Consider the following 26,904-nt stretch of genomic DNA (forward strand, 5'->3'; position numbering starts at 1 on the left):
TTGTCTTTTGTCTTTTTCCGTGTCCGGCAACGGATCGCAACCCTCAGTGTTGCCCCCGTACCGGACCGGGGACCGGCAACGGGATTGCAACCCTCGGCGTTGCTTCCGCGCCTCGCTCAGCCAGTGAGCAGGAACCGGTCTGTATGTGGGATCCGAACCCTCGGGCGGGAGCGCCGCCGCGCTTCCCAAGCGGCGCACTATCCAGTGCGCCACCAGGCCGGCCCTCATATACTGAATTCTAATCCCCAATGTGATGGTACTTGGAGATGGGACCTTTGGGAGGTAATTATGTCATGAGGGTGGGGCCCTCATCAATGGAATTAGTGCCCTTATAAAAGAGGCTCCAAAGAGCTCTCTTTCTGCTCTTCTCCATGGAAGGACACAACAAGGCAGCCCTCTGCAACCCAGAAGAGGGCCCTCACCGGAACCCGACCATGCTGGCACCCTAACCTCAGACTGCCAGCCTCCAGAACTGTGGGAAGTAAACTTCTGTTGTTTAAAGGCCACTCAGTCTATGGTATTCTGTTATCACAGCCTGAACTAAGTATAAGCACATAAGGAAAGTAGAGTTGTGCTCAAACCGAGGTGTGAGCCCTCACCACGGGCAAAGTGACAATGCAAGGGCAGGAATGGACCTTTGACTCTAAAGCCTGGGCTCTCAGTCCATTTAAGCCACTAGTTTGTGTGACCCTGAATAAGTTCCTTACCTTATTCAGGCCTTAGTTTCTGCAGTTTGTAGAATGGGAGGGGCTGAGCAGTCCCCTATCACTAAGGTCCCTGAGGTATAAATCTTGGGATTAGGGTCTGTGATGCTGAGCATAAATGTGAACACCGCGCTGCCTGGGTTTGAGCCATGGCCTGCTGAGTACCTTCTCTGTGCCTTTGGGTAGGTATTTAACCTCCCTGATTGTCAGCTACTGTGTGTGAATGGAGGAATAAGTTATATAATACATGCAATACAACACATAAGCCTGGCCCATGGGTGTTCAATAAATATTGGCTTTTATCTTGTTTAGTAAATAAGGAAACGGTTTCAAAAAAGGAAGATGACTTGCCCAGAATCATTTACCCCATTAGTGGCACAGCCAATACTGTAGTTTCCTGATTCACACCCAGGACTCGTTCCCCCACCCTCATGATGAAATGGGAAGAATCCAGTCCCCTCACTTCTCCCACCCAGCCCATGCCAGACAGATAATTAAAGTGGTCACTGGTTGAGTGTTCACTATTTGCTAGACATGAATTCACATCATTTCATTTAGTCCTCACAATAGCTGTAGAAGGCAGAGACTACTTTTATCCCTCTTTTAGAGATAAGGAAACTGAGGCTTAGTGAGACTAACCTACCCAAGGTCACACGTTGAGGAAGTGCTGGAAGTGGGTATCAAAACCAACCAAATTCCAGAGCCCTGTTCTCCCCACCACCCCACCCTGGCCCCTAATTCACTTAAATGAAGCACATGAAAATGCATCTTTTATCTAATTTGCTGAAATTCAAATTTTAAATGCATACATGAAACTCATTGATTAGCAGCATTAAAGTAATGATGTAGACTCATCAGTATAAAACTTACGTGAAAGAAAAGAATGCATCGTTCCTAGTTTAGAATTTAGTATGATTCACTAAAACAAAGTAGCTGAAAGTGCATCTCTCATCTACCTGGCTGAAATTCTGATTTCAAATGAAATGAAAACCTATTGGGAAAAGGTCCAAAACATCAGTATAAAATTATGTAAACGACTAAGACACATCATTCCTATTTCAGAATTTAGTTTACTTCACTGAATTGAAGCACCCAAAAGTGCATCTCTCATCTACCTTACTGAAATTCGGATTTTATTTATTTTTTATTGAAACATAGTTGATTGTATATATCTGTGGGGTATGGAGTTGAATATCAATACCTGTGTGAAATATGTGATGCTCGAATCAGAATAATTAGTATATTCTACATTATACAATGTACTCATTTTTCATGGCCCTTTACCAATTCCTTCTTTACCTACTCCCCTCCTTTCCCATCTCTGATAACCTCAGTTCCATTCTCTCTTTTTGAAAGTTCAATGTATCATTGTGATTGTTGTACCTTTCCTTCTTTTATGTGCTTATTTTTTCCCGTCACACTCATGAGTGAGGACATGCATATTTGTCTCTCTGTGCCTGCAGAGCCCTGTTCTTAATTACTATATATTATTTAATTGCTACATATTGTCTCCCACTGCAAAATAATTGGGAGTCAATTATACTGTAATTCCATTAAGCCCAAGAGCATTTGGAAAAGAGGGTCAATGAAAACTTCTATTTTATTATGTTTAGCTTTGATATGCTGCTGTGTAAAATTGAATTCCTTAAGAGAATAGAAAAATATGAATAAATATTTATGTTTTTAGAATGATGGATGTCATTGTTTCAGAAAAAATGTCACCAACCATAAATTGAAAGAAGCAATTGTTTATAAACACAAAATATCCCTTTTCTTTGATAGATATGTATCCCTTTATACATATTACCTAAACAGCTATTTCAGAGAGGGGACCCACAGAGATTTTCATTTGCAATTTGAAACCACAGAATCTTATTAGTTCATTGGCTGAATATCAGACATGGAGAGAAATCACATTGTGTGACTTCCCTTGGTGGTGCTCAGAAAACTAATCTGATTACTATTTCTCCACATTTGCAAAAGCACAGATTAAAAAAAAAAAAGGTGCACACACACACACACACACACACACAATCTTAAATGCTCCAGTGTACTGTAAGCTCCTTGAGAACATGAATTTTTGCTTTGTTAATTGTAGATTCCCAGTGCCTAGAACTGTTGCAGGCACAGAGGAGACACTATTTGTTGAATGAATTAAAACAAAGTCTTGTTTGGAAATGATTCTACCTTTGTTTACAGTAAGCAAGTGTTTCAGAGTAAGGTGTGTTTTGTTTTGTTTTGACCCTTCTTACCGAGTATTAAGACAAATGTGTCTTTTCGAAGTAGCCATTGAGAACACAAGATTTATGACTCTGATACAACCATGCAATTAATTTAGCCAACTCTATTGTGTATTTTAGACCGCGACTGGTAACAGAAGGCATTTTCAGCAAGAACAAACCTTACAAATCACCTCACTAGCCGGTCTCACCACTACCTCAATGTCCTCTCTTCACAGACAGGGAAAATAAGGCCGGGAAGGGGCGGAGGTCCTGCCATTCCAAGAAGATACAGGCAAAGCTGAGACCAAAAACAGCTCTGAACCCAAGGCCTGCACACATTGTCAGCCAAAGCCATTCCTAGAGCATTTACCCAGCCCCTTCCTTCCAATCTGTCCCCATCAGAATCTTTTTTTTTTTTTTTTTTTTTTTTTTTTTTTTTTTTTCCGTGTCCGGCAACGGATCGCAACCCTCAGTGTTGCCCCCGTACCGGACCAGGGACCGGCAACGGGATTGCAAACCTCGGTGTTGCTCCCGCACCTCGCTCAGCCAGTGAGCGGGAACCGGTCTGTATGTGGGATCCGAACCCTCGGGCGGGAGTGCTGCCGCGCTTCCCAAGCGGCGCACTATCCAGTGCGCCACCGGGCCGGCCCCCCCATCAGAATCTTTCTATATCACAACCTAACTTGGTCACTCATCTATGTAAGCAATAGCGCGCCTGTGACTGAAGAATAAAACCTTAGAGAAACACAGATTCAAGGAGAAATGGCAAAGTCGTTTACTGAAGGGCTGTTGGTAATGGCAGAAAATTATAACCAACTGAACAGCCCATCAGCTTGGAATGGATGACGTAATCGCTGGTAATTCCACGTCATGCAGCAATTTAATGACTAGGATGTATCTTCACGTCTGTCGTGAACACGCTTCAAGACAGTAAAGTGAAAAAGCAAGTGGAAGGGCAGGCAATACCTATAAACTGGTATCATTTACGTCTTAAAAAGCTACGTTTAGTAACTCATGTATATAGGGGCTGGGCAGAGACGCCCAGACGTCCGCCCGGCCCACCTCCGCAAACGTCGTTCAGAATTCACCGACGATTCATGAGGTCAGGGTCCACCGGTGGCGAGACTGGACTTGACCCTCTCTGCACAGCCGGCCCCCGGGACTCTGGGGCTCGCCACACTCCTCGCCGTGGCCCCCGGCCCGCCCCCTGGCCACCGCCGCGGTCCCAACCAAGCCGAGACCACCGCCCGGGATGTCGATACTGGAAGGTGCGGGCCAGTTTCTCCCACCGCTTCCTTCCAGGAGTCAGGATCGCGGTTCAATGGTCCCTCCTCCGCTCTCCCGGTTGTCGAGGAAACAGGAGAGTAACCAATTTCATCGAGGACGTGGGGGAGCAAATGGACAGGGAGCAGATGGGCGGGAGAGGCGGACCTGCCGGCCACGCCCCCAGCCTGTGATTGGCTAGAGCGCAGGCCCTCGGGCCACGCCCCTTGCCCTCCGGACTGTTTCAATGAATGGGCTGGAGGACAGCCTCCCTGGCTACCCACCCACTCCCTATTGTATGCCTGTCTCCAGAGCTGGTTTGAACTCTACCGTGGTCTACACATCATTACATGATTTGACTCCAGTCCACCTCTCTGATCTCAGCTTGTACAACCTTCCCCTTTTCTCCGGTCACACTGGTCTTTTCTCTGTTCACTAAAAATGAAGCTGTTTCGCCCAGAAACCCGCATGACCGCCGCCTTCTCATTGCTCACCTTAACCTCAGTTTAAGTGTCAGCCCATCCATCAAAAAGGCCTTCTCGGACAACCCAATCTCAAGTTGCCAGCTGCAGGTCCTGACCCTCGCTAGCACATCATTCTGTTTCCATCAGGGCACTTTCCAGTATCTGAAATGGTTTTGTTGTTCATGTGTACTGTCTGCCTCTGCATTGAGCTCCAAGAGGACAGAGCTCTGGCTTATTCACTTCTGATATCAGTGCCTAGCACAGTCCCTGGCACTGTAAATAGGAGCCCAGTAAACATTCGCTGTATGGATGAATAAATGAATGACCCCTACACACAAGCCCCAGTGCCACAGGCCTGAGGTGCAATAAAAATAAATGTGCCTTTGCTGACTGACCAAGAATCAAATGATTTCTCCTGAACAGGAGGGATTGCTGGAGGCATGGATGTCTGTATTCTGTTCCCTATAGTTGGAAGAACATGCAAATCCTCCCTGCTTCAAGGGCATTGGTGAAAGGCTTCTTAATCTTTACATCTTTTAAAAGGCTTGCCAAAATTCATGAATGAATTTCCAGGTGAAAAATAGTTTGAGGCAACAGATCCTGCTTCAGGATCTCAAACTCTGAGATCCAATTAATCATCCGTAATTCATTAGCTGTGTGACCTCTGGCAAGTCAGTTCATATTTCTGTGCCCCAGTTTCCTCATGTGAGACCCTTGTCATGAAATGTACATTGTAACATGTAAAGTTCTGTTCTAAGGGGATGGGAGAGCTCCCTGTAAGGGCTGAAGCCTGACACCCTCACTGACTCTGCCCCAGATCACCTGATGCATGTACCTACTGCATGGTAGTCCTCAGTTTTCCCATCTGTATAATGAGGAGGTTGGAGAAAATCATGGGAAATATGGGTGGAGCTCTGTTCCTGGATATCCTGCTTTGGCCAAAGGAGCTCTTCCTCCAATTTTTACTTAATCACAACACTCCCATAAGATTTTGTTTGATAAAGCATTCTGGGGTAAAAACGAGAGAGAGAGTGAGAGAGAAACATTGGGCCAGCTGATTAGTCTCTGGCTCCACACCCTGGCTCTGAGATGGGGTGATCAGTCAGTATACACTCCAGTCTAAGGATTAGCAGACTCAACAGCAGCTTGAACAAATAAGGGCTTATTTTTCTCACTAATGGGAAGTCTAGAGTTAATTGATTGCTGGGTTTGCTCTGGGGGTCCCCAGGGTTGGCACTAGTATCTGTGCACTTTTCTTGGACTTTCCCCATGGTCTCCAGAGGCTGCTGCAGCTCCAAACACCTCAGCCATTGTCAAGGCAGGAGGAAGGAGAGTAAATGGTGGAAGTCTTTTCCAGAAAACCCCAGCTGGCTTCTGCTTTTGCCTTGTTAGCCAGAACTGAGTCACGTAGCCACCCCCTTTCTGTAAGGAAGGCTGAGAACAAATTTAGCTCACGTAGCCTCTATATTGGAGGTAGGCAAGGGAGGCCCTGGGGACTGGCCATGGATGTTGGGCTAGGCAAGCAACAGTGGAACCTGTCTCCTCCGCCTCTGTGGAGCACTGTGGCCATCCAGGAGCACGGAGTCCAGGTACTCTACGGGGGCCTTGGGCCTGTGTTGACAGGATACATTCCAAAAACCACAATCAGGTACAACAAGAACCCTCAGATGCAGGGTGGTTAGGAAACCCACACAGCAAATCATCTCACAGCATCGACTTCATAATTTCCCTTTACTCTTCTGCATTCGGGAAGCTGAGATGCTGATTGTGGTTCTTCAGTACGAAAGACCCTTTTTGGCATTCACCTGGGACCAGTGCTCTTCCAAACTTAGAGGCAAAGAATAGAGTTCAAGTCATCATTGGAAACAGACGTCCCAAGATTAAGGCATTAAAGTCTCGGGTCTGATTTGAAAAACTTAAGCTCAGTCTCTAAATCTGACACTGAGTCACTGTGAACAAGTTATTAACTCTGTGCCTCAGTTTCTCCATAGAGCATCTCTCTTTGCTACTAAATGTTGGGGTGGAGTGGTTTTAGGGGTTATGTGCTGCTTGGGTCTGAATCCTATCTGTGTGATTTCTCCAAGTCCAGTTTCCTCACCTGTAAAATGGGGACAATAACATTTTTATTATCACTCATTATAAGCACTCAACACATGTTAACAGTGTCATAATTGTTGAGATTGCCAACAGAACACCTGTCTTACATGGTTATAATAAGTCCTCCTTCGCTTTGATTTGAGATTGTCACATCTTTTATAGGGATCCACACTCAATCCTTCATAGTTTTGGAAACAGATTTGGCTCTTTGAGAAACCTTGCTTTGTGTGTGCTTTGCTACTGCTGGGAATACCCCCTACACACACCCTTCTACCCAGCAAACATCTATTTCTCCATCAAGGTCCCACTCAGGGGTAACCCACTTGTCCAGTCAAGCGGCCATGCCTGTGGGTTACACCTCTCTTGGGTGGCTGCCACAGAAACCCACTAGGAGTCAGTGAGCAGAGGAATGAAGAATAAGGGCCACAGAAACTAGCCAGAGCCACGGGAGAGCGGCAGGAAATGCAGGGCATCCTCTCTTCTCTCTCTGTCTTGGTAGAGTGGCATCCACTTTTTCTCTGGCTGCCAACTGGCTGTTTCCAGTCTGCATAGCAATAACCCACCCACACTCCAAATCCTACATCTTCTCCACTTGAGAACAGCCAGGTGGAACTGAAATCTCCTAGTCCCCAGTCCTAATTCCTCAGGAGAGGGGCTCATTGGCCCAACTTCTCTTAGCTGCTCACTCCTGATCCAGTCAACTGGAGTGGGGACTGAGGAGGAGAGGAACCCAATGTTGCAAATATGGTGGTTCCCACTGAATTGCATGGAGGGGCAGGAACAGTTCCTGAGAGGGGACTCTTGCATAGTGGAGAGCAGGAGTTTGAATATAAGCAAGAAGTTATCCTGTTGCTTACTTAAAGCCCTGCTTCACATTCAAAGGCAATGTTCCCTGCACTGTCTAATCCCAGCAGAGCCACTTACTCTTTCCTTCAACATATATTAGTTAAGCTTTTTAAGGAAGCAAGTAATAGAAACAAACTTCTGAGATCTCAAGCCAAGAAACAGGCTATACTGGGGCATCCCATAAAGAGTTGGTTGTTCCCTGACTGGATGCAGGCAAGGAGCATGCCTGAAACACCACTTCCATGCAGGTGGCCCACAACAGCCACCACCACAGCCACAGCTGCCACAAAAGCAGCTCACCACCACAGCAGTAGCTACAACCCCTGTGCAGGTGGCCCACCAGACCCTAGAGTGCATTGACACAAGGAAAGTCACCAGCAGAGACCAGAAAAAGAAGAGGAAGTCTCTTTCCTCAAAGCACACTCTAGAGTAACAGAAGAAGCAACTGCTCTACCAAATGTCTAGACAGCAATGTAGAGACACTAGAAATACAAAAATCCAAGAAAATATGACACCACCAAAAGAATACAGTAATTCTCAAATACAAGACCCTATAGAGCAAGAAACCCTTGAAATGGCTGAAAAGAAATTCTGAGAAACAATCTCAAGGAAACTCAATGAGATAAGAGAAGACTCAGTTTGACAACATAATGAAGTGAGGAAAAAAATCCAGGATATGAAGGAGGAAATTTACAAAGAGATTAACACCTTAGAAAAGAATGTAGCAGAACTCATGGAACTGAAAGCTCCATTCAATGAAATAAAAAATACTACCAAGAGCTTAAGCAGCAGGCTAGAACAAGCAGAAGAAAGAATTTCTGATCTTGAAGATAGTCTTCTAGAAATAACCCAGATGAACAAAGAAAAGGAAAAAGGAATTTTAAAAAATGAAGATATCTAAGAGAACTAGCAGACAACCTTAAGCACAAAAATATTCGAATCATGGGTGTTCCAGAAAGGGAGGAAAAAAGAAAAAGGCATGGAAAACCTGTTCAATGAAGTAATAATGGAAAATTTCCCAGGTACAGCAAGAGACACAGACTTTCAGATCCAGGAGGCTCAAAGATCCCCAAACAGATTCAACTCTCCTCTCCAGGATACATTACAGTCAAACTGGCAAAGCTCAAAGACAAAGAGAGAATCTTAAAAAAAGCAAGAGAAAACCATCAAGTCACCTATGAGGGAGCCCCAATCAGACTAACAGCAGACTTCTCAACAGAAACTCGACAGGCCAGAAGTAAATGGGATGATATATTCAAAATACTAAAAGAAAAAAAATGCCAGCCAAGAATAGTACACCCAGCAAGGCTATCCTTCAGAAATGAGTGAGAAATAGTGTATTCTCCAGACAAACAAAAACTGTGTGAGTTCACCACCACATGACCAGCCCTGCAAGAAATACACAAGGGAGTCTTGCATCTGGAATCTGAAAAATGATAAACACTACTAAGAACACACAAGAAAAAACAAAATCCACTGATAGAACAAAAATGCAAACAAGAAAGAGAAAGAAACTAAATCGTACCCCACACACACACACACAAAACACAATGACAATGAAACAAAAGCAAACAAACTCTCAGTCTCTTTGGAAGATGATAGGGAAACAATTCATTTTTCTAAAACTAGTAAGTAAAAGGGAAGAGTAAAGCATTTATCCTGTCTTTCCTACATGAATTGTTCCTCAGGGTGACCATAAATAGCTGAGGAGGGAACATTTCTGCCTGTTGAAGTATCCCAGCTAGTAAATAAGGAGGGAATGAGATAATTAAAATATGGTATTTTGCAAACCCCTATTGAAACAATGGATCTAGCAAATGATCATCAGTGTCCGGTAGCATAACAGAGAGACGATCAGACATAATGGGCCTCCTGCAGTGAGAACATACACCTCTGAAGCCAAATCTAACCTGAGTGAGACCAAGCTTCAGGATCCAACCTCCCCAATCACCAGGAAATTCAGGGGACAGTGGAACATGTTAAATGACACTACTGGGGGCCGGCCCGGTGGCGCACTGCTACAGGGCGCTCCCGCCGAGGGTTCGGATCCCACATACAGACTGGCCGCTCACTGGCTGAGCGAGGTGCGGGTGCAACATCGAGGGTTGCAATCCCGTTGCCATCCCGGTCCGGTACGGGTGTGACACTGAGGGTTGCGATCTGTTGCCGGTCACGAAAAAAGACAAAAAGGAAAAAAAATAAATAAGTGACACTACTGGGATGGAGCCAGCAAATCCAGACCTTGGGAAACTTTCTGGGGTAAAGGGGAAAAAAATTAGATGAAGGGGGAAGCTATAGATTAAAAGAACTTAAGAGACAGCTGACATAGCGACCAATGCAACAAGCAGAACTTGTTTGGATCCTGATGTAAACAAATCAATTGTAAGAAAGAAAGAGGGAGGGGGAGAGAATTGGAGAAATTTTAACATGTTTAATATCTGATTATATTAAGGAATTATTACTGATTTTTAAAATGTTATTATACTGTGGTTATGCCTTTCATAAAAGAGTTCTTATCTTTTAGAGACACATACTGAAATATATACAGGTGAATGCTATGATACAGGGATTTACTCAAAATAATTCAGGGAAGACAGAAAGTAAGTGAGGAGCATAAAGATTGGCCATGAATTGTTGATTGTTGTAGCTGGATTTATTGCATAGATATTAAGTTTTTCATAGTAAAAAGTTTTTAAAAAGAAAGAAAAAATTAAACTATTTCTTATTAAGATTTGTGGTAAATACCTTGGGTTTTCTATTATGCAATTATAAGTCATTTACAAATCCATTTTTAAGGGCCGGCCCGGTGGCGCACTGGAGAGTGCGCCACTTGGGAGTGCGGCGGCCCTCCCACCGAGGGTTCGGATCCCATGTGGAGACCGGTTCCCAAGCGCGGTGCAGGCGCAACACCGAGGGTTGCGATCCCATTACCGGTCAGTATAAAAAAAGACAAAAAGGGGGAAAAAAACAAACAAAAATCCATTTTTAATTTTTTTTACTCTTATTTCTTAGTCTTTGGGGCAGAGTATGTACCAACAGAGAACAGAAGTTAATATTTTCTTTTTTTTTTTTTTTTTTTTTTTTTTTTTTGAGACCGGCCGCACTGCGCTCAGCCAGTGAGCGCACCGGCCATCCCTATATAGGATCCGAACCCGCGGCAGGAGCACTGCTGCGCTCCCAGCGCCACACTCTCCCGAGTACGCCACGGGGTCGGCCCAGAAGTTAATATTTTCAAAAGACAGCCTAAGATAAGCTGGGCCTCTTTAAAAATAAGCCTCTACATTTCTTGACTTCTTCCTCCAATGCTCTGTGGAAATTGTTTTTGGCAAAGTGTCACTGATGACTGCCTAATTGCCCAGTCTGGAGGGTGCTTTCCCTTTCTTGGTTGACTCTCTGGAGCATTTGACCTGCTGGCTCAGTGCCTCGAAACATTCTTCTACCTTGGCATCCATGACACCACGCTTTCCAGGCTTCCTCCAGCCCCTCAATGCTTTCTTCTTAGTCTGTTCACTCCACCTGGAAGTGTTGGTGTTTCCCAGGACTCAAGCCTTGACCCCTTGCTCCACACTCTTCAAACTCCCATGCAATGCCATGGCTCCCACCACCGCCTCTCTGCTGGCTCCTGGCTATAGCCCAGCCTTTCTCTGCTCACAGGCTCCGCACACTCATCTCACCACCTTCACTCCCCACCCTGCCCTCATTTGAAGAGCCCCATCTCCCCCCACATTCCCTCTCAGCAAATGGCCCCACCATTCACCTCGCAACTCAAGACAGAAGCCTGGGAGCCTTTCTTGATTCCGTTCTCTCCCTCATCCTGTGTAACTAATCAGTCACCAAGCCATTTAACCCCTAGGCATGTCTGGACCCTGTCCTTTCTTTGCTATTCCTATTTTCATGTCTTAGCTCAGTCTCTCATGGATCTAGCTGGAATTGGCCTCCTATCTGGCCTTCAGGCCACCAGTTTTAATCTCTGCCTGCCTCCAAGTCCCCACCCCATCTGCACTTGCCTAAAAGCACCCTGTGCTTTCAAGCATCTGTTTATTTGCACCTCCCTAGTCTTTTCCACCTCCCTAGAATGTCCTGCCTACTCTTTTCCTCGACTACCCTAATTTCCACTCATGTTCCATAGTAGGTGCCACTAATTGGTTATACTTATTTCTAATATCGTCATCATTGACCTTCATGTCGCAGCTTAGGTGTCGCCCCCTCCAGGAAGCTTTCCCTGATTCCCCAAGGCTGTTCTCACAGCTGTCTGTTCTTGCCTTAATCACAGCACTGTGACTCTGTCATTGTAGCTTCGCCTGTCTCCCTACCATGCCTGCTATGTGACAGCACTGTGACACTGTCATTGTAGCTTGACACTGTCATCGTAGCTTGACCTGTCTCTCCACCCTGCCTGCTACATGATAGCTACTCAACAAATGTGGATGAATTACTTTGAAATTTGTGCTTTTTTAAAGCTCTGGTGCTACTTTTCATTATTTTCTCTTCATTCACGGAAGGTTTTTATCAGAATATTAGAAACTAATCCATTTTTTAAAAAAACTAGCTACTATTTATTGGGTACCTACTACATCAGACACCATGCCAGGTGCTTTACATACAAATATCAGATTTTATCTTCACAACAACCCAGCAAGAAAAATGTTCTTCATTTGATTTACAGGAAAATGATGATCAGAGAAGTTAAGTAACTTTCCCAGAGCCACACAGCTACTGAGTGACAGAGAAGGAACAAGAATCGCATACTGTCCTTTAGTTGTCCCACATATTGCACTGAGGCTGAGGCAGCATCCTGGCAAGACAGTGGTTCAGGCTTTTTAGGAAACAGTGATTTGGAATTTGATAAAGACCTTCAAAAACTTCAGTCCTAAATTTGGCAGTTACCTTCCGACCCGATATGCAGAAACCCATGCCTACAGAGGCACTCCTGGGATGTCTCTACACTCGCTGAGAGGAGGAAGTCCCCCCAACATGTATTGGTCAATTAAAAACCATGAGAATGTCACCGACCTCCTTTATTCCAGAGCATGGGATGGGAAATCAGCACCAGAAAAGGGAACTGTGGATCACAAAGACAGTGTGGACAACATGACTCCAAGCTAAGAGAACAGAGGCACAGAGAGGCTAAGTAACTTGACCAAGGTCACACAGTAAGTGGCAGAGCAAGGATTTGAACGCTGGTCTCTTTGACCTCAAGGCCAGCATCTCCTCTGTAAAATGGAGTTAGTGATAATACCAGCCTCTTCAGGTTTCTTTGTGAGGATCTGATGAGAAATAGATGGGAAGTCACTTACTTTATGAACCGTGTATCACAGCCCAGTGTGATTGGTCATCACTATTATTATCCATCAGTCAATTATCTGGGATGACCTGAGGCCGTGGCATACCTACATAAGCCACAGAAAAACTGAATTATGAAAGAATCAGGGGTGGGCATGAATGAAGAGAAACTTTTAAATGGAGCCCAGATGGAATGGGAACCAAAGCTGTGTTTTCATGCCATCAGGCTGATCATCTGCAGTGGAAATGGCCCAAGTGAATACGTGACCCAATGCCAACATCAAATCTAAATTTTTAGGTTATTCCATTTTCAAAGAACGATTCAGGGAAAAGAATAAATCCAGTCATTATGCAGCATTTGGAGCAGGGGCCACCCTGGTTGACGTAGTAAAAACAAGACTGCAGGTTAGGAACATAAGCCTAGGATTTGGGTCCACGCAGAGGAGTCTTTCCTCTCCACTCCCCCTGGCTGCTGAGAGAGTTGCAGCCAACAAGCGAGGAGGCTGACTGCTCATACTTCCATTTGTTTTGAGGGATTGAGGGAATAACAACGATGCGCAATTGTTCTACAGTACCCTGCAGTTTCCATCAGGCTCTCATTTACATTAACACCCTCTCATCAGTATGCAAGGTTGCATATAGAACTTTTTAAATGTTCTAATATTCATTTTTCAAGTGATGACGTCTCAGGATTTTCTCTGATGGCATTGGAGACAGTGACTGGTGGCGGCATTTTCCCCAGGGTCTGGAAGCCCACAAGTTTGAAAGCACAGCCGACTGTGTATGTCAGATCTTCAAATAAAAAGGACCAGCAATGTAAATGGTTCTCCAATTACAAAATTAACAATTGGGAGGGGAAAAAGTATCACACCACTAACTTTGGAGAATTAGCTGACAAAAGTTTATTTAGAGAAAAAAGACTTTTGGAAAATATTCTTCTGAATTAAACTATATTAGTTTTCTCCAGGCACCAATTGATCATGACCAAGTGCCTTTCTTGTGGACCAAGTTCATTACTAGTATTTTATTTCATTTCATTTTCATTACCAGTACTTTAGAGGTGACATGACTTAGGGCTGTGGATCAAATATTCCCCCCAAACTTAATCCCCACTGTGAAAGTGCTAAGAGGGTGGGAAATCCTATTATGGTTATTGAAAGATGGGGCCTTGAAGAGGTGATTAGAGGACCATTCCAAGTAAAAGGATTAATCCACTGATGAGTTAGTGGTGGTTGTGAGCGTGGTTCTGAGGGCTTTAAAAGGAGGAGTGAGGAAGTAGCCTTCTCTCTGCTCCGCCATTCTTGCCACGTGGCACCCTGCAGTGCTACAGAGTCACCTCACTAGAGGTATCCCCTGGATTTTGGAATTCCCAGCTTCCAAAATTGTAAACAATAAATATTCTTTACAAATTACCCAGTTTCAGGTATTTTGTTATAAGCAACAGAAAAGGACTAATACACTTAGACTGCATTATGATAAGATGATTCTCTTGAATAAGATTATTATCTTTCTGTTAAATATGATTTTCATTTATTTATTGATTTATCTGGAACTATTATTTTGGCAGGATGTACAAAGCCTTAGCTCCACCCCTTCTCGGAGTCAGTTTGGATGCAGCAACTGTGTTTGACATTTATGACAAAGTTCTCGAACTCCTCAACATAGCCTGAAAAACATGAAGCTCATTTTGCAAGAATAAAGATGGTTGCCTCTAAACCAGATTTTAAACATCATTATTTTATCATAAAAAATACTTAAAGTTGGCATTTACCTCAGATCTAGTCTCAGCTGTCAAAGTTAAAGTTTAGCGCATCCTTATCAAGTGGCCACAATGACTACTTCCCAATTGCCGAGCAATCTTTTTTGGTAGCTGGAATTCTGGCGAACAGCTTTGTAATGCAATAATGAGATGGTTTTAACTCCATTAAGCAGAGTCAAAGAGCCTTCTTCCTTTGAGTTTCCTATTTTCTTTCTTTGAGCTGCAAGTATTTTCTGTTGACCAGAATTGGTTTGCCTCGATACTACACAAGGATACTTTGAAAAGTTCATGGAAAAATGGAATGAAAAGATAATACGATTGTGAGACAGTGAGCACAACTGACTCCATCTTAGGCCCTTCTCATGAAGTTATATAGTAACTAGGAGAAAAGTGGTTAGAACAACCTGCTGAAGAAGGAATGATTAAGTACCCGTGTGATGGTAAGCTGGCCTGGCCACCTGCATCAACATTTGGAGCTAGTTACATTAAGCTTGTTAACCAACTGCCTATATAAACCTGAGTTCAGCCTTGAGATGCGTGGAGAAGCTTGGCATTTGCCTTTGGGTCACCGACCCAGTACTATGTGAGTGAGTTGCCCTGTAATAAAGTTCTTTGCTTTATCACATGGAATGGCCTATTTCATTGTTCAGCTTCAAAGTACCTTTCCAGTCAGATGGACAATGTGCCCTTGGCCCACCTTCTGACAACAATCCTTCCATGAACTTTTTGAAGACTCCTCAGATATACCCTGTGAGAATAAATTAACTATACAAGACTGTTGGCTACTGGCTGCCAGCCCTGCCCTGGAGGGCAAGTGGTTCCTGGGAATGATCTTTTGCCAACACTAGCGCTGAGATGGAGATCTCCATTCCTCATGTTTCCCCTTCTCCCTACCCCTTCCCTCCCTCTCCCCCTCTAGTGGATTGAATTATGTCCCCTGAAACTCACTGAAGCTTGAATTGTGTCCCCAAAATCTTACATATTAGAAACTTGGCCCCCACTGTGACTGTTAAGAGGGTGGGAAATCCTATTGTGGTGGCTGAAAGGTGGAGCCTTGAAGAGGCGATTAGATTGTAGGACCGTGCAGTAGTGAATGGATTAAAAATGGTGGTCAGGGGCATGGTTCTGAGGGCTTTAAAAGGACAGTGCGTGAGGAACTGTCTCTCTCTCTCTTGCTCTCTCTGCTTCCACCTTCTTGCAATGTGAGAACCCTGGGTCACTGTTGTCACGAGATGGACTTTAGATTTCCCAGCCTCAGAAACTGTAAGCAATAAATTTCGTTTTTCTTTATAAATCACCCAGTTTCAGGTACTTTGTTATAAGCAACAGAAACGGACTAATACACCCCCCAACAGAGGACTCCTTGCACAAGACACCACTAGGTTAGCCAGCAGGTCCAGGTGGCTATGAGAAAGAGTCTCTATTGCCCTGGGATAAGAGGATACCAGCTTGACTCATGACCAGGTATTTGGTTCTGTATGGCAGGGAGCTCAGGATCCAACGTCAGTGTTAATTTCTTATTAGTTTTATTGCTTTGGGTACATACATGCTCTTATCCACAATTGGATGTAAGAACTCTGGTCATTACTGTTATCTAAAAACGATCCTGCTCCCCTGGGAGGGTGGCTCTGACTTTATCAGCCCCAACTCTGGCACCTGCAGAACAGGCTGGAGAGATGGTAGAGGGAGAAGATGACAGGACGTGAGCTCTCTGGGTGGCAGTCAACAGAATCCACAAAATAGAGATGTCCCTACATCAATTACTGGGAGCAGGCCTACCTTCCTGAGATTTTTCCAGTGTGCCAAATTCTGTGCTACTTGGGAGAATTCCCACTCATTGCTATTAACTGAGCCACTGAAGATATAAAATTTAAATCCTGTTTCTTTTAACTATTTGTCTGTTGATTACAGACAAATTCAACTTTGGTCCTATTTAAAGAAAGTTAAGTTAAATAAATGACTCCTAATTTTAAAAATAAAAATTTATATCATCTAAGAGTAAGGTTTTGTTTTTTCTTGAAAAGATATCTGGTTTAGATGGGTCAGTGGGGTATGAAAAGAGTGGACTTAATTAGTAGCTACAAAGATTTTTTTGTGACCATGACTAATTGCAAATCCCCTCTACGAGACATTGTCTAAAACAAGACGTCATTTATGAAACATGCTGATGCCAAAGGAGACCTATGAATTGTGTGAGCCAAGTTACCAACAGAAAATAGTTGTCCTGAAATCTTGATGTTTCTGCACTTTGTGTCTCCATACTGAGAAATAGCCTCAACCACAATCAAAATAATATTTCCCATAAAGACTGCACAGGCCAGACACCATGTTGATGGACTTACATACTTTATCTCACAGCCCCAGGCATTATTAATCGCATTTTACAGATGGGGCAACAGAAGCTCAGGGAGGTCAGGTAACTTTGTCCTGGATCACACAACAGGTAGACGATGGAGCTGATCTGGACCACGTGATCTGAATTAACCACTGAGGCTGGTTGCCTCTCAGAACTGTATACACAAGGAAGGGTTTTCCCTTAAGTCTTCACCCCCTGCTGACCACACCCTTCGGGACAGGCCTCATAACCCTGTTAAGTTAGCACAAACTCTGAGGTCTGCCCCCTAAGCTGGGGACGGGTATTGGAAACTTCCAAGCCAGAGCAGAAGAGCATCCGGAGACCTCCCAGAGGGCAGAAAGGGGGCTCTCGCTTTTCTCAGGGCATGGGAAAACTGCATATTTGCTCGGCACACTGAGAGGTGATGCTCAATACCTGGATGGCATACCTGGGCATTAAGCCGATGCTTTTGGCCTCAAAGAGGGTTTCTCCATCCCAAATTGAGAACAACTCTTGCTGACAGCAAAGAATCTCTGGACCAAGGAACACTTAGATTGTAAACCCCCTGGGAGTGAGGCCCACATCCTGCATTGCTGCTTTGCCCCATGACACCACACGTGGAACTAGGCAGCAAGAGTCAGGAAACGTCAGAGATGGGAAGGGTTCTGGGCTGTCTAGTCCAATCCTCTTCCTTTACAGGTGGCCCTAAGCGGTGGGGTGAGGAGAGGGGGACTTTCCTAGCAGTGCTGGAACTAGAACCTAGGTCTCCTGACCCCCTGGCTGGAGCTAAACCCTACACCCCCAGGTATCTGGTAAGCATTGGGGAACCAAGTGTTAGTGTGGGGTGTAGAAAAGTTCCACACATGGGAGGGCTCTGAGATGGTGAGCCCCACACTTGAAAGGTTCTCCTTCACTGTGAGTGGAATGAATGAATGAATGAGCAGTTTCCCACCATAAAAGTCTTCCTCTGACAGTCACCAAATGTATTCCTGAGCTGCTGCTACTCAGCAGAAAGTAGCCAGCTGTAAGCAGAGCTCTCTTTGGAGAAAAAATAGTAAGCATATGAAAACAGTCTTGGTGAAAACTTTTAAAGGATGTATTTAGCCATTAAAATAATTTTAAAGATGATATAGCAACATGGAAAACTGCTTGCAATATACAATTAAGGAAGAAAACAACTATACAAAATTGAGTCTATGCCATTGAGTACGACTGTGCAGCATTATGACGGTATACGGGTGCAGGCTCTTCAAAATGGCTTGTGTTTAGTGAGCACTCATTTCCCCATCGGACAGGCAGCCTCAGTATGAAGCCCTTTAGATAGGTTTTCTCATTCAATCTCCCAATAATCTTATGACGTATGTATATAGGAGACCTTGAACTCAGGGATGTTTGACTCCCAAACCTACACTCTTAACCACTGATTTGAATCTGTGGCAGGAATGGGAATTTTGGTTATTTTCTTTTTCTTTATAGTTACTTGAGTATTCAAAAGAAAAAAATACTTCCGATGATTACTAATTGGTCTGGAAACCACCAAACTCACGCTTTGAATAAGAGTTTACAATCAGGAAAAGAAAAAAATCTAAAATTCCTTACCACGTGGTGGCGCTCAAGGATGTGGCTCTGCCGGTAGCTGGAACGGCTTGTCTGGAGCCCAGGATCGTTTGCCTCCTCTTTCCCAAGCTGCAATTCAGAGGCTGCAGTTCCTGGGGTCTGCACACAGGCCGTGCACCCTCCATGAGCTCCCCTCCCACCTCTCCCACCCCGCCCACCCCACAGGTGACATGCATAGCCACTGGTGCCCTTCCGAGCCCCCTTCCAGCCTGTGGGCCAGAGAGTCCCCACTGTTACCCCATAACCCAGGGCAGCAGCAACCTGTCTCACCCCCTCCTCGTCCCCTGCCACTGCATAGGCCAGAGAGCCCACAGGCTTAAGGGAACTCCTGATCCGGGGTTGCTCCTCTTTCATCTGTTTGTGTGACTTGAACAGGCTGTCCCAGACCAGCCAGGGTGTCTGTCTGTCAGTAGTCACCACATTGTTTTCTAGGGAAAAGGACTTAAGAGAGCCAAGAAAAAGGTTTGCATTCCTTTTCATCAGTAAGACGGGAGTAGTCTGACTAGGGGATCCAGCCCAACTACTTAATTGAATAGAATCTGAACTAAAATGCCTTGAACCCCTCTCCCAAGGCCCCAAGCCCTGTGATTTTATGAGTGGCCTGTGCTAACACATAGAATTTAACTGTAAAACAACCACCACAGCAGCAGCAGAATAGAACCTTGTACCCAAACCTCAGCCCCAGCAGGCTTGGATCCTGGCCAAGAGTCTGTGACAGGCTGACGAGAAGTTCTGCTGGCCTGAAATGAGAGTTCTGGGCTACTGTTTTATGTCATGGTTTAATGCAAATCTGAACGATCCCTATGATTAGCACACAGCATCAGGGCGGAGGCCCCCGGCCCAGTCCCCACGGTCCTCCCCGTTGCGTGGAGGGATGGACTTTCTCATCTGCATGCACAGCACTTCATCGATGTAGATGGTGTTCTCTTTGACCTGGACCTCCTCCTGCAAAGCCAACTGTCTGCGACTCAGCCCTTTCAGCTCTCCCTGAGCTTGGGCTAAGGTTTCCTTTAATCTAGGAGAAGGAAAGGACATAAGGGAATAATTTCTCTCTCTGCATCGCTTTTCCAGGGGAAAAGTGTATCTGGTTGTGCAGAAGGGAAGCCAGATTGAAATGAGCTCTTCTCCCTCTCTCGTCCTTACGACAGATTTTAAATTGGTGGCCTCGGGCCAGATTCATGACACTTACACCGTCATGAAATGCCAACATTTAAAACTGCAGATTTTACTGAAACACCTGAATTTGGGCTTCTTTAGAAAAATTTCAACATTGGGATCCATTTCCTACACGGCCACAATTTTGACTTGTTAGTAGAGACTGCATTTTAGGAGGGAACCCCTCAAACGTAAGGGAGCAGGCTCCACCCACCACAGTCACCACCTGGCCCAGCAGCTTCACCCACCAGGGCCACTGCCTACCCCTGCTTGCAATCCAGGTTGGGATCGAGCCTCAGGGCCCCTCTGCCCGCTGGCTGCCAGCCTACCTTGCAACGTTGTGGGTGATCTCATGAACCTCCTTCATCAGCCTATACTGTGCGACATCGCGACACAGCTCCACGTTAGGCCGGTGAGTCCTGGTCTCCAGGCGCGTGTGGGCCACCTTGGCAGGCCCTTCTTGGTCAAGGATGGCTTTTTCGAGAACCATAATATTTTTCTCCTGGGATGCAATTTCTTCCATGACCTTACAAAAAGGATTACAGCAGGTGAGGCCAGGTTGATCTCCTCAAAACTCAGCTTCAGGCAGCAGATCTGTTGTGATCAGGTAAGTGGGGAAGAAGGGGCCTCAGATTTCTACCTAAGCAGGACCCGGAAATGAGTCTGATCTCTCTTCCCTGAGGCAGTGATTACTGTTGGGCAAGGTAACTCACCCACCCTTAGAACCCCACAGGTGGCACAAACACGACTGGCCATTGTCACCTCATCTCCTATCCCAGGGAGATGCCCTCAGCAAAGGCTTGGCCGGCTCAGCGGTCTCACACTGCTCAAAGCCACCCATTCACCCTGTCACAAAGTACCCTTGTGTCATGAGCAGAAAGCTGCCTAATTCCTTGTAACTCCCACCCAGTAGCACCAGTTCTGTCCTCTAGAAGCCTAGGGAAGACTGTGAGCAGTTCGATCTGAGTGTGGTTGGTATTTTTAGGGTGGCTTTGTGCACAGAAAAGACTACGTATATGTTACCTGTTGTTTTCAAATTAATATTTAACTAGTTAAGAAATTTATTTCTTCTTTAAGCTTTTTTTTTTTACTTTGCATCATGAAAATTTCCAAATATACACAAAAGTAGACATGATAATGTACCCATAATCAATTTAAGCAACAAGTAATAGACTATGCCAATCTTGTTTCATATACACCACCCTCCCCTTCCCTGCCCAACAGCTTAATTATGTTAAAACAAATCCCAGATATTATACCAATTCAGTCTTAAATGCTTGATGTGTATTTCTAAGATATAAGGATTCTTTTTTTTTCTTTTAACATTACCATAATACCTTTATCACACAAAAAAAGAAAAAAAAATGATTCCTTAATATCTAACATCTAGTGTTCACATTTTCCCAGTCGTTCCACATCTTTTTTAGGAGTTGGTTTCTTCCAATTAGACCCCAAACGAGGTCCACACATTACGTTTGGCTTCTTAAGCTTCTTCTTAACACTTAGGCTTTTCTTAAGTTTGGTTCACAGATACACCATTTTTAAACTTAGCAAAGTTAACAATCACTTTAAATCAATTTTGATTAATAGTTGCTCCCACTTCAAACTTAGTTAAAATCATTTGAACATTTTTTTTTTTTTTGGTGGCTGGCTGGTACAAGGATCAAACCATGTACCTTCGTGTTATCAGCAGCACACTCAAACTGGACATTTATTTAAAGCAGCATTTATAAATTTGATACATAACTTGTTTATTTGTTTGTTTGTTGTTTTTGTTTTGGTGGCTGGCCAGTACTGGGATCCAAACCCTTGACCTTGGTCTAATCATCTCTACCGTCTAACCAACTGAGCTAACGGGCCAGCCCTGATATGTAACTGTTTTAAAGACATGAATTAGCCATCCCCTTACGGGCCAGCTGCCAAAAAAGGAAAGACTTTAATTATCTGAGCAAACAAGGCCTTCTGGACTTTTTAAATAGATTTCATCAATCTAACAAATTAGTAAAAACCATGAATCTTAAATTCTCTTAAGTATTCTAATGCTATCTTCAAACTTAATAAAGTTTCAACTTAAAATCATAATGTTAAATCAATTATTTAATCACATTTTAAATTATAATTCTCTTAAATTTTACAAATACTTTAGATATCCAAAATACATATTCTTTAAAACAAAATTATTAATACTATGGGTTGGGTCAGGAATCAGTAAACTGTGGCCTACGGGACAAATCCAGTTTGCCACTGTTTTTGTATAGACTGTGAAACAAGAATCTTTTAGTCAGTAATTTTATAGAGAAGTTTTAGGTTTAAAGAAAAATTGAGCAGAAAGTAGAGTTCCCATGTCCCGTCTCTCTCCCTCAGTTTCCCCTATTATTAGCATCTTGCACTAGTAAGTCACATTTGTTACAACTGATGAACCAATATTGATACAACATTATTAACTAGGGTCCATGGTTTACATTAGGGTTCACTCTCTGTATTGTACATTCTATGGATTTTGACAAATTCCATTATACACTGAATGTAACGGTGGATATTGAATCCACCATTACACTGTCACACAGAATAGATTTCACTGCCCTAAAAATTTCCTGTTTTCCACCTATTCATCCCTCCTAACCTCCTCCACCCACCCAAACTCCTGACAACCGCTGATCTTTTTAGGGTCTCCATAGTTTTGCCTTTTCCAGAATGTCATATAGTTGGAATCATGATTCATACCATACGGTACGAATTTCGGATTGGCTTCTTTCACTTAGCAATATGCACTTAAAGTTCCTCTGTGTCTTTTTATGACTTGATAGCTCATCACTTTTCAGCAATGAGCAATATTCCATTGTCTGGATGTACCATAGTCTATTTATCCATTCACCTACTGAAGAACATCTTGGTTGCAAGTTTTGGCAATTATAAATAAAGCTGCTATAAATATTTATATGCAGGCTTTTGTGTAGACATAAGGTTTCAACTCATTTGGGCAAATACCAAGGAATGAGATTGCTGAATCATAGGAGTATGATTAGTTTTGTAAGAAACTGCCAAACTGTCTTCCAAAGTGGTTGTACCATTTTGCATTCCCACCGGCAATGACTGGGAGTTCCCGTTGCCCCACATCCTCGTCAGCACTTGGAGTTGTCAGAGTTTTGGATTTTCTATACGTGTGTAGTATCTCATTGTTGTTTTCATTTGCATTTCCCTAATGACATATGACATTGAGCATCTTCTCATATACTTGCCATCTGTATATTTTTGTTGGTGAGCTATCTGTTCAGATCTTTTGCCCATTTTTTAATTGGATTTTTTAATTGAGTTTTAAGAGTATTTTGTATATTTTGAATAGCAGTCCTCTATCAGACATGTGTTTTGCAAATAGTTTCTCCTAGTCAGTCTTTCTAGGCTTGTCTTTTCATTTTTTCTAGGCTTTCTGGGCTTGTCTTTTCATTCTCTCAAAAGAAAGGTTTTCACATTTTTAAATGGTTAAAAAAAATCAAGAGCAGAATATTTCATGTCATGTGAGAATTACATAAAATTTAATTTTTAGTGTCCATAAATAAAGTTGTACCGGAACATGGCCGTGCACATTTATTTATTTAAGACTGCTTTTGAACTGCGATGGCAGAGGGAAGGAATTGTGACAGACTGTACGCGATGCCCTCGTTGCTTTGCACAGTTGCCCAGAGTACTACAAATCACAGTGACTCAGTTACAACTTGACAGCTTTTCCAACCTTATATCACCATATGGTGACATCTTATTTCACTGTTTTACTACCAGTATGCCTTAGTCCATTCCTGCTTCTATAACAAAATACCTGAGACTGGGTAATTTATGAAAAACAGAAATTTGTTTCTCATGGTACTGGAGGCTGGTTAAGTCCAAATTCAAGGTGCCAGCAGATTTAGTGCTGTTGCTTGAACATTGTGCCTGTCACTGCATGCTCACAAGGGGACAAATGCTTTGTTCTCACATGGCGGAAGGCAAAAGGGAAAAAGGACCTCACTAGTTCCATCCAGCCCTCACAAGGTGCTAATCCCATCTAGGAGAGCAGAGCGCTTATAGCTTATTCACCTCCTGAAGGTGCCACCTCTTAATACTGTCACTTTGGGGATTAGGTTCCAACATGGATTTGGGGTGGGACACAAACATTCAAACAATAGCACAGTTCACACCCATCATCTTAAAACAAGAAAATGGGTATTGTGTGTTGCACTTTTAAGACCCAGTGAAACATAGGTTTGTTAATCAACTAGATGTCAAACCATTGTGTTTATTATGCAATGACACTATAGCTGTGCAGAAAGAATACAATATACATCAACATTCCCATACTAAGCACTCATCACAATAGTCTCAACTCACAGGAAAGCAATAATCAGAAAAATTAGAACATTTAAACAGGATTATCTCATCACTGCAGAATTTCTTCACAAAAAATGAAAATGAGGCTACAATCACAGTTCCAAGTGGCTCATTTGTTAGCCAAGTAAGGAAAGCCATTACTGATGGGGAGTTAATTAAATCATGTTTGATTATAGTAGTTGAGGAAGTGTGTACAGAGAATATAGACTTATTTAAGAGTATTAGTCTTTCTGCAGGAATAGTTGCTCAGAGAGTTAAGGACATGGGGAGTAACATCACTAATCCATTTAGTAAACAAGGCAAACGATTTTGAATGGTTTTCTTTTGCTCTTAATGCTGCTCGGTTGTTTACTCAAGGAGTCAACACTGAGTTCGGAGTGACTAACGACTCAGCCTCTGTGAATGGTTTGTATGAAATAACTATTTTCAAAGAGTTGAGAAAATACTAATTCAATGCAACCTGAAGTAGAATCTGCTAAGAAGTGTTAAAGCTGATGATGGCACAAACATGTGTTGGACAGGAAAAGGCTTATGAACAAATGTATACAGCTTATGAAAATGTAAGTTATTTGAATCTTATAGTTATTCATTGCATGAGGGTACTTCAAAAAGTTAGTGGAAATGGAATTAAAAGATAATCTGAATCTTTCCATGAACTTTTTGAAGTTCCCTCGTGATATCTGTCAGAAGGTACTTTGCACAAAATATTTGGGTCTATCATATGTTATTGAACCATTATCAAAAACAGTGAACTTCATTCGTTCTCATAGACTTGACCATTATCAGTTCTGTCAGTTTTTGTCAGAAATAGAAGCTGAATATCCTGGTTTGCCCTATCACTCAGCAATTCAATGTCTTAGCAGTGGTAAATTTTTCTCGTGATTTATTTCAGCTCTGGGCCAAGACTGAAAGTTTTCTGAATAAGAAGAACCACCCCCAACCACTATTATCAAACCCTGAATAGCTTTGGAAATAAGTTTTTGCTGAAGACAATAATATTTCTTAATGAGTGCAACTAAAATTAAAAGGCTAGACACCATTTATATGCAAAGCTTATACTGTGGCGAAGTCGTTTTAACAACTAATGTGATTTTAATTACAAATTATGTCAAGCTGCTTTATGCACTTTCTATGCTGTCAAAAGTTAGAAGAAGCAAGACCTCCATCCCCACATAAATTTGCAACACATATTTCCCAAGTTCCAGTGTTTTTTGGACCTCAAAGCAAATGCAAAGGAAATTTCCATATTTCAAAATCCATTAAACTGTGTAATAGAGGAGCTTCTACCTAAACTTCAACTGGAAGTAATTAATCTGAAATGTAATGACATGCTAAAAGGCAAATATTTCTGTTAGAAAAATCTGACAGAGTTCTATAAATGCGTTCCAAGCTATGAATACAGTCAATTAAAATCATGTGCTCACAGATTGTTATCATTACTTGGCAGTACCTAGCTGAATGAAAAGACATATCATAGATGAAATATGTAAAATCTCATATAGATCAACATTAACAGATGAACATTTGCAGTAGATTTTATAGGAAACACTAACTTTGAGCCTCAACAAAGCAAGATGTTATCCCCTCCCAAAAGAATTCCCTCCTCCTCATTATTATACCTGTATTACAAAAACTTATACTCAATTATTATTATAACTTGAATTTTGTTGATGAAGAATTTGTGGAAATTTTTTTTCTCTCTCTTATTATATAAATACCTACATAATATTCTTGATTTTGCCTTTTGGCCCACAAAGCCTAAAATATTTACTATCTGACCCTGTATAGAAAAAGTGAGCTGACCTCCAGGTTAGATGATCTTAAACATTCCTATACTTAATTCTAAATCTTCCTGCGGTTAAAATACACTTTGACCAGTATGGAAACAATTGTGACATTGCAAATAAAGTGGGGGTTACCTTATCATTTAATTTGGAGGTTGTCTTCTCCACTTGCTAAGTCTCTTCATGACCAGGGAGGCTTGGGGCTAGATGATAATCAGCAGGACCCTTTTCTCATAGAATCTAGGTGGGTGGCCTCCAAATGGGGGTGCAGGGTCTCACAGTTATTCAAAGTACACATCCCCTAATTCTTCCATTCACATAATCATGGCACCCCCACCCAGGGCGCTGTTTCTTGATTGGATCTTAAAATTTGGGGGCCCTTAAGAGATCTAAATGATTTCCCCTGTTAACTCCTAAGGCCTTTGAACTTGATGAATCCCTGGATTTTTTTGTGTGTGTGTGTGTGTGTGTGTGTGTGACCAGTAAGGGGATCGCAACCCTTGGCTTGGTGTCGTCCGCACCGCGCTCAGCCAGTGAGCCACCAGCCATCCCTATATAGGATCTGAACCCGCAGCGGGAGGGCCGCTGCGCTCCCAGCGCCGCACTCTCCCGAGTAAGCCATGGGCTCGGCCCGAACCCCTGGATTTTTGTCATATACTTTCTGTCTCTTAGACCATGACTCTTTCGAATATTAAAATAATTTCAAATTAAATTTTGGATATCTTTCATGGCTCCATCTTATTTGTGGCCACCATCTGTAAATCTGTCCCACATACATGAACCATCTTACACCCTTCTCACAAATGAGGAAAGAGACCCTGTTTCCCAGAAGCTGCATGAACACAGCAGCAAATGGCCACATGTGGCTACTGAGCCTGGGAAATGTGCCTAGTCCTAATTGATATGTGCCATATCAAATACACACAGCCAGGGCAATGCCATTAGTGTCAAATACACAAAAGATTCCAAAGACTTGGTTTAAAAAAAAGAATGTAAAATATGTCATTAATTAT

At 43.1% G+C, this 26,904-nt stretch overlaps 1 protein-coding gene across 1 annotated transcript in view; it reads right to left on the minus strand.

The window, feature by feature from the left end:
• Window positions 1-19,359: 19,359 nt before the first annotated feature.
• The window catches only part of TEKT1 (tektin 1), a 28,370-nt gene continuing 20,825 nt past the window's right edge, over window positions 19,360-26,904 (minus strand). Inside the window, exons 7-8 of the mRNA XM_008568646.1 lie at window positions 20,075-20,271; window positions 19,360-19,605 (exon numbers count right to left, since the gene is read on the minus strand). Of these exons, the coding sequence (XP_008566868.1) occupies window positions 19,398-19,605; window positions 20,075-20,271 (405 nt within the window). The 3' untranslated portion in view covers window positions 19,360-19,397. The remainder of the gene's footprint in view (window positions 19,606-20,074; window positions 20,272-26,904) is intronic.

The sequence above is a fragment of the Galeopterus variegatus genome, unplaced genomic scaffold, assembly GCF_000696425.1.
Source record: "Galeopterus variegatus unplaced genomic scaffold, G_variegatus-3.0.2 Scaffold25, whole genome shotgun sequence".
Lineage (NCBI taxonomy): Eukaryota > Metazoa > Chordata > Mammalia > Dermoptera > Cynocephalidae > Galeopterus > Galeopterus variegatus.